Source organism: Vanellus vanellus (assembly GCF_965231255.1).
Source record: "Vanellus vanellus genome assembly, chromosome: 1".
NCBI classification, from domain to species: Eukaryota; Metazoa; Chordata; class Aves; order Charadriiformes; family Charadriidae; genus Vanellus; species Vanellus vanellus.
The window spans coordinates 87,292,054-87,300,894 of record NC_138905.1 but is presented as its reverse complement, the minus strand read 5'-3'; the positions used below and the strand labels follow the sequence as shown (position 1 = coordinate 87,300,894).

Below are 8,841 nucleotides of genomic sequence, written 5' to 3'. Positions count from 1 at the left end.
AAATACATAGTATCTTACTGTCCATTACCAACACAATATTCAGCTTCCAGTAAAAATGTGTATTTTTAAGAATGAGACCATCAGCACAGAGGAATCTCAAAGGGGTTTGAGGGTTGCTCTCAACAGGTGCTGCGTATAAGAATGAGACAGACAAACAACTACACATCTTCCAAAGCCCAAATGTATTTTTAAATTGAAGGCTGCCTTCTGAAGTAATGTAAAATAGCTCTCTATCTTAGGAAAAGTTTATGATTAACTGATATGCTATTTGTACTTTCTACCAGCACCTGTTAATGACCACATTTGGATCTTCAAATTTTCCACTGTGTGCTTTTTGTCTGGAGAAAACCTTGGGTTAGAGATAAGGCCATTTCACAAAGTGTATTTCTAGCGGCTCACACTTCCAGTCTACCACACTGAGCTTGAGGCTGTGTCAAGATCATGAAATACTTACTGTTTGTCGCCTTCATTGGGGTGGCTGGTGAGTATATTTTTTACTTCTGTTTCTCTAATTTATAAGGCAGCTCATTTTCTGAGCAAATTTGCGAGGTAGTCTGCTGTGGGAAACTGAAGTCCAGTTTCAACTCGCAAAGGTTTTGAGGCAGAGCACTGCAACTTCTTGTGGCTGCTGTCTGTTCGTCATTGCTTGTGTCACAAAATGGGGAAGGAATGCCGTCACCTGACTTCCTGACCCAGGAATACTGAAATGTGTCCATAGCTTCAAAAGAAAGCCTGTCTCTCTCTTAAGGATTCGGAAGTATAAAGATAACACCTCTGGCCCAGGAGGTCCTAAAGCTCATGTACATTTTTGGTCTACGGGCGAGCGCTTGCCCAACACTGATACCATCAGTTTTCATAGAAGTAGAGCCTACAAGTGAGATGCTTCAGTCAGTCACAGGGGCACAAGATTCCTTATGCCAGATGTTGACATATGCCACTTCTTACCTGCCAGTTGCCCTCCCCATCAACGCTGATGATGATGATGACAAGATCGTGGGAGGCTACACCTGTGCACCGAACTCTGTCCCCTATCAGGTCTCCCTGAATGCTGGGTATCACTTCTGTGGAGGTTCCCTCATCAGCAGCCAGTGGGTCGTGTCAGCTGCTCACTGCTACAAATCGTGAGTGAAAAATAAATGTATTCTTCCGTAACCTACTTCTTTCTTCCAGTTCACTTCTAGCCAGAATTGTGAGTTGTGAGAGCCAAAAATGTAAGTGACTCCATTCTGTCAGGGGACAACCAAGGAATGGCTGGCTCATTCTTGAAGCTGGGCTGAGACATAATAAGGCCTTTTCCACTTCTGCAAATGTTTCTGTGAATGCAGGGCACTTTCTGAAATGACAATGTGATAAGCTAGCAATGAGTGGCTTATAAATTGCATTAATCTGGCTAAAGCATTCTCAGAATGTTTGTATGAAGCACTGTTATATATTCAACTTGTCCCAGATCAACAAAATAAACCTGCAGAAATTCACCCCCTGTACTGGGAGTGTGGATCCCCAGGACTTAGCATAGGACAGGAAAGACAACCTGAATGAAAGATAACAGCTATTGCAACAGCGGTGTTGAAGCGAGTTCATACGGTGACGGGGAGGTTCCTCCTAATCTGTCAGGAACAGTAAAGTATATGCCATTCCTTCTCTTTTCCAGTCGCATCCAAGTGCAGCTTGGGAAACATAACCTGGAACTCACAGAATCGACACAGCAGTTCATTAACTCAGCTAAAGTCATCCGCCACCCTGGCTACAGCTCCATGACACTGGACAATGACATCATGCTCATCAAGCTTGACGTACCAGCCCAGCTCAACCGAGCGGTCCAAACGGTTCCTCTGCCGACCAGCTGTGTGGCCACAGGCACCACATGCCTAATCTCTGGCTGGGGCAACACGCTCAGCAATGGCAGTGAGTACTCTCTGCGAATGTACAGCATCACGAGGGACCGGGAGACCCTCTAAGGCCTCACAATCAACTCCACACCCAGTACAGGGGAAAGCACAGAGAAGTGCTGTGGCACAGGCCTTTTGGAGGGATCAGTCTGTATAGGACAGTAGCGATTTAACCACTCTGAAGGCAATCCTTTTAAGGTCCTTCCTCTTCTGTGTTGTGAACATGAAATCACTTAAGTCACCTATGCGCTGTTCACACTGCCATAAATCTTGTGGCCTGGTGCTATCAGCTGTGCAGTGCCAAGCACTAGCAATTTAACTCATGGCAATAGAGTTGTCACTTCTCTGAGAACAAGATCAAAATCTGTGATCGTGGACCTAAAATTACTACCAGAGAGCTGCATTCTCCGACACCGATGGTCAGGGGTATGATTGGTGACTCATGTCTAATCCACTTACAACAACTAAACCTGCACCAGAGGAGAGGATGCTTTTCCTGAGGCCCAGGTTTCCTCCAGCATATGGCCTACAAGAGCAGGTCTTAGCTCCACACTGGCCAACTGATGATTTTCTAGGTACCAGAAAAATGAGCATGACTGCAGTTCCAACTAAACAAAGGAATCCATGATTACTATTCAGAGGAAAAATGACAACCGCTAAAACAGGCTGTTCAGGGATTACTTTCCTGTTCAGAAACATCTTCTGTGGGCTCTGAAATGAACTCAGAGATGTCATCAACCACCTCTCTCTATTTTCTTGTAGGTAATTATCCAGACACCTTGCAGTGCCTGAAGGCTCCTGTACTCTCCGCAAGCGAGTGCTCCAGCGCCTACCCTCGGCAAATTACCAAGAACATGATGTGTGTAGGATTCATGGAGGGAGGGAAAGACTCCTGCCAGGTAAAACATCACTCTCTCCTTTCCCATATGTTTCTCTCCAGCGTTTTGCTAGCAGAAGAGGCCATCATATTGCAGAATCCGCTATACTCACTGCACTGGCAGGTCTGAATGTTGTATTTTTCAACAACGGCGGAAGCGTAGGGTGAAAGTTGCTTATTGAGGGAGGCTAGGGTTTTTTCCACCCAGTTAGCCATTGTCCCTTTTTTGATATGGCGAGTCTCTCTGCCCTAAACCTCCACAAGCAGACTATGCCACCTCTTGCACATTTGGGAACTGAAATGGAGGAGTGCCGCTTCAGAGAGTCAAAAGTAATCATGGAGACTTTAGAGCTTGGGACACAAAGTTTAGTTTTGGACTCACCAACAATGAAATAGCCAATCTGCCAAGATCCAGGCAGTCTGGACAAGCAACACACCTGATATAATTGCTCTGCATTTGACTTGTGCCTAGCTCCATGGAAATATTTGGCAGAATAATGTTTAGACACACATATCCTAAGCATCTGCCAAGGACTGCATCCGTCAAAACCCGGCATCCTTAGCTGGGGTGCCCTTGGTGCTAAAGTAAGGCACCATAGAACAAGGTGTAGAGTAGCAATCAGAGATGACCTTTGTAGAACTTCTGTGCAGAGAAAGCCCAGTGGAGCTCCCTCGAATGTCAGTGATTTCTGGGATCTCTGGCTCATCACTTAGCGCTGATATCATTTGCTGAATATCTGTATCCTTTCTGTGCACAGGGGGATTCCGGCGGTCCAGTAGTCTGCAACGGGCAGCTCCAAGGCATTGTTTCCTGGGGTATTGGATGTGCGCAGAGAGGCTATCCCGGGGTTTACACTAAGGTTTGCAATTATGTCTCCTGGATCCGAGACACTATGTCTGCCAACTGAGACGCTCTCATTCTATGTGACCGGTTTTTTCTCCTCACCATTTTCTTTGGTTTTGGGACTGGACATACAAAAATCATCAAAAAATAAAGACTTTCAGGAACACCTTCTTTGTGCAACATTTCTCTGGGTACATCCATAGGCTATGATATGAAGGACAGAGGCAGGCAATGTCACTCGGGGCATGATATTTAATATTTGTAGTGCCTCTGAACTAGCAGGATCAGAGAATCATAAAATCATAGAATGGTTTAGACTGGAAGGGACCTTGAAGATCATTGACTTCCAATCCCCCCGCCATGGGCAGGGACATTTCCCACTAAACCAGGTTGCTCAAAGCCCCATCCAGCCTGGACTTGAACACCTCCAGGGATGGAGCTTCCCCAACTTCTCTGGGCAACCTGTTCCAGTGCCTCACTACCCTCAAAGTGAAGCATTTCTTCTGGATATCTAATCTAAATCTACCCTCTTCCAGTTTGAAGCCATTCCCCTCATCATATCACTGCATGCCCTTCTAAAATGTCCTTCTCCAACCCACCTGTAGGTCCCCTTTAGGTACTGGAAGGCTACTATAATGTCTCCCCGGAGCCTTGTCTTCTCCAGGCTGAACAATCCCAACTCTCTCAGCCTGGCTTCATAGGAGAATGGCTCCAGCCCTTTGATCATCTTTGTGGCTGTCCTCTGGAACTGCTCCAACAGGTCCATGTCTTTCCTATTCTGGCTGCTCCAGAACAGGACACAGTACTCCAGGTGGGGCCTCACCAGAGCAGAGTAGAGGGAAAGAATCAACTCCCTTAACCTGCTGGCCACACTTCTTCTGATGCAGCCCAGGATGTGGTTGGCCTTCTGAGCTGCAAGCGCACATTGTCAGCTCATGTTGAGCTTTTCATAAATCAGCACACCCAGGTCCTTCTCCTCAGAGCTGCTCTCAATCCATTCTCCCCCCAGCCTGTATTTGTGCTTGGGATTGCCCAAACCCAGGTGCAGGACCTTGCACTTGGCCTGGTTGAACATCATGAGGTTGGCATGGGCCCACCTCTCCAGCCTGTCCAGCTACCTCTGGATGGCATCCCTCCCCTCCAGTGTCTCTACCTCGCCACACAGTGTGGTATCATCAGCAAATTACTGAGGGTGCACTCAGTCCAACTGTCCATGTCACCAACAAGGGTATTGAACAGCACAAGTTCCAGTACCAACTCCTGAGAAGCACCACTCATCACTGGTCTCCCCTGGGACATCGAGCCCTTGACCAAAACTCTTTCAGTGCGGCCTTCCAGCACTGAGTGGTCAGTCTGTCAAATCCATGTCTCTCCAATTTAGAGACCAGCATGTTGTGCAGGACAGTGTCAAACACAACAGGTCCAGGTAGATGACATCTGTTGCCCTTGTCCTCTACTGCTGTAACCCCCTCGTAGAAGGCCACCAAATGTTTCAAGCATGACTTGCCCTTGGTGAAGCCATGCTGGCTGCTACCAATCACATCCCTATTTTCCATGCGTCTTAGCAGAGTTTCAAGGAAGATCTGCTCCGTGATCTTGCTAGTACAGAGGTGAGACTGACTGGCTTGTAGTTCCCTGGGTCTTCCTTTTTTCCCTTTTCGAAAATTGGTGTTAAGTTTCCCCTTTTCCAGTCAGCAGGAACCTCACCAGACTGCCACGACTTCTCAAATATGATGGCTAGTGGCTTAGCAACTGCGTCTGCCATTTCCCTCAGCACCCACAGATGTGTCTCATCAGGTCCCATGGTCTTGTGCACCTTCAGGTTCCTTAGGTGGTCTTGTATGTGAGCTTCACATACACTGGGTGCTTCATCGTTTTCCCAGTCCTCACCATTGCTTTCAGCTTTATGGGTAGTGTGGCTGCAGTCTTTGCCAGTGAAGACTGAGGCAAAAATGTTGTTGAGTATCTCGACTTTGTCTCTACTGCAGGTGACCGGCTCTTCCTTTTTCCTTCCTTAAAGGGCCCACATCTTCCCTAATGTTTCTTTTCTCAATGACACACTTAGAGAAGCATTTCTTTGTTTGTCTTGATGTCTCTGGCCAAATTTCATTCACTCTGGGCCTTAGCTTGCTTAACCTGATTCCTGCCTGCTCTAATACTTTCTCTGTATTCTCTGTATTTGTAAAAGAAAAAGCAGCGTGCTGATGGAAAGACCTGCATAGCTTGACATGGTCAGCATGTCCATCTACCTCACGAAAGTGAAGGAACAAGACGAATGCTTGCTGGAACACACACTCAGAGCACTGAAGCCTTCTTTCATCAATACACAGCCACATCCATTCACCTGCATCCTTCCCAGATGACACTGACCTTGGGCTGATGCCACTCTTTTCCACAGAAGCTTTCTCATTCTTTGTCAGACTCACCATTAAGAATCTAGCTCGAGGCTCTGAAGGTACTGTGATATGCAGCTTTACAAGACTAGTGCTCCATGGTTCTGCTCATGGGTGAAAGGATGAGGAGGAACTCGAAAGAAGCTGTTCAAAAGCTCTGATGCGTCTTGTTCTCATAGGTGACAGAGATGCCAGACAAAGATATGTGCGCTGACAGACCTCCCAGCTTGCACAGAAATGTCTCCTGTGTGCAAAGTGCCAACTTGGCCAACGCGTGGCATCTTTTACTGTGGGCTTTGGTGCTCTCTGGATCGCTGAAATCAACTATGTGAGCTGGAGGAAAGAACTTGTGTCACTGCTCAGCATTTTGTCTCTGCTAGGATGACAGAGGATGCATGGTGTTGTACAAATGATGGAAGGGCGCAGCAGGGAGAAATGGAAGAGGGGAGAGGGTGGTGTTTTGTGAGAAGGTCAGAAGGAGGCAGGGCCTTGAAGCAGAGACTTTGGATCTGCCACGTGGAAGAGCTGGTCCTTCTCGTGGAGACTGAGTGGGACATCGTGTGCTGTGCTACCAGAGGCACAGAAGGAGGCCTCACTGTCCCAAATCCCACCACCCTAGGCAGGGAGCACCTGCCTGGTCTCTTTCTTTTGCTGATTGTTCACAGGGAGAGCTGGTGGCCCCTGCGCTCCTCTCCAGGGTATGTCACTGAGCCCAAAGTGATTCAGGAGCCTTTTCAATGGCTTGGGAACCTTGGGCTCGAGTCAAACCTCTTGTGCTCCCACGAAGTCACTTGGGAGAGCAAAGCCATGAACCTGCCCCATAAAAGGAGCTCCTGTGCTACCGCATTCCCCTGGAGTCCCCAAAGAGGGGAGCCAAGGAGCCATCATGCTCAACACAGGGACACCAAGTCCTTGGGACAGTTAAGCCCTAGCTCCATGTGTCCCTGGGGACTGGCTCTGTGTAATCTAGTTCCTCTCATTCAGAGAGTGGGTCTGGGAAGAGATCAAAAACCTCCATGCTCTAGGGCAGGATGAGTGTACACATCCCAACATCCATACCCCTCCACCCCCACCCATCACCCTGTCCATTGCATGGCAAAAGCTTCCATGGGTGGAGTCCAAAAGCTTTCAGAACAATGGCAGCACCAGAAGGGTGACCATGGGCAGCCAACCTGCAGCTCTGGCCCTATCGTCTCCTGGGGTTGGGGGTGGGATGTGTTGGTGGGACACCTGCTTTGCTCCCTGTGTTCCTCTTCAGAGTTTCTGTGTGCTGTGAACACAGATTTCACATTCTCTTCATGCTGAGGAGCAAACTAACTTGCCCCTTTCTCCCACCAAGCTGACAGCTCTGGATAGGGTCATGAAGTGGGGCTAAGGCCTCTCCACCATGGGCAGGTGAAAATGCACACCGCCAAGGGCAGTGGTTGGGCAGGCTGAGGTGAGTCTCTGGGGAACGTCCAAAGAGTAAGGAATCTGGTGCGGGGTACAGACCATAGACACAGAAGGACCAGGCAGGTGAAGAGGAAGGTCTCCTCAATGACCTCACTCTCCCCTCTTCTCAGGGCAGGGCAGGGCCCAAAGTTGACGACTCGAGCTGGGGCAGGGGGAGCTTGAGACCCAGTGAAGCCCTAACTGGTGTATCCAGACTCCAGAAATAGCCAAGAAAGTCAAATAAAAAGCCTGTGCTCTAGGTGTCCACCTGTGCGGAGAGGATGACAGGAGCAGGCAAGAGTGCCTATTCTGCTTCAAAACCCCTGGGCCGCTCCTGTGCTCTTGGCTAGCTCCTCCTGAGCCCACTTGGGACCCACTTCAATGAGATTCACGGCAACAAGATGTTCATCTGGTCAGGGGTCTGGGGCTGGGAGTCTGGATCCCTGCATTCCCTGAGAGGCAGTCTTGTGTTGCCAGTGGGGCTGTGGGCGGAAAAATTAACCCTTTATATCCTCTAGGCAAAATTGTCCAACAGATTAGGTATCCCAAACCACCCCATTTGTAGCCCTGTGATTCTTCCTCAGGGACAAATATGGATGCTCTCTGCCTCAGGATCATGTCTGGCTTCTCTCTTGGTGGGGAATATGGGATTATTTCCCACTGGGATTATGAGAAAAGTAGAATTCCAATTATGGGTTTAATCACATTGCAATTACCTGCTTCCCTGGGAAGCCTCCTGTGCTCCATGACCTGGTGCCACGAGTGCAGAGCAGTCATTTCCCAGGCTGGACCTGAGTGGGCAGAGCTTTGGGCTGACAGCTGAACATTGTCCCTGGGCAGGGGTACAGGGTGGCCCCTGCTGCACACTGGCCAAAGGGGGACATCCATTTGTCTTCCCAGGATGCAGGCAGGTTCAGCGGCAGGATCGTGCTCAATGTGCCAGGATGAAAGTGGCATGTAGGAGAAAACCCAGGCTTTGGTTCCACCTGATGTAATTCAAGGCTTGAGGACATTAATATTGGAAAAAACCTGAGGCCCAGATCAAAGACTGGCATCCTGTGTGACAGGACACCACTAGAACATCTTTGAAATCGCAGGGTTTTTTTAAGAACCCCAGAACTGGTTTCAGCAAAGGCATTCAGCTGTGCACTTGAACCATGAAATGGTCTGCGTAGGGAAAAGGGACAGAGGACACCTTCCATCCACAGAGGGTACCTTTCTATTCCCGTCTTCCTATCACCAAACAGGATTAACAGACATTTGCCTTTCTTGGCAGGACTTTCATGGAGGACCAGCAGTCTATGTGGGTACCACAAAGACCCTCTCACCCAAACATTCCCCCATTCTTCTTGAAAGCTGTTCTGCACTGGGGAATACACCAAAGGCTCACGGAGGTACCTGGGGGAA

General features: G+C 48.7%; 1 protein-coding gene across 1 annotated transcript; it reads left to right on the top strand.

Moving 5' to 3' along the window:
- Window positions 1–441: 441 nt before the first annotated feature.
- Window positions 442–3,674, top strand: LOC309686813 (trypsin I-P1-like; the record flags this gene model as incomplete). Its single annotated transcript, XM_082499591.1, has 5 exons — window positions 442–481; window positions 953–1,121; window positions 1,652–1,905; window positions 2,652–2,788; window positions 3,525–3,674. The coding sequence occupies 5 exons, from the start codon at window positions 442–444 to the stop codon at window positions 3,672–3,674; spliced, it is 750 nt and encodes a 249-aa protein (XP_082355717.1).
- Window positions 3,675–8,841: the final 5,167 nt, after the last annotated feature.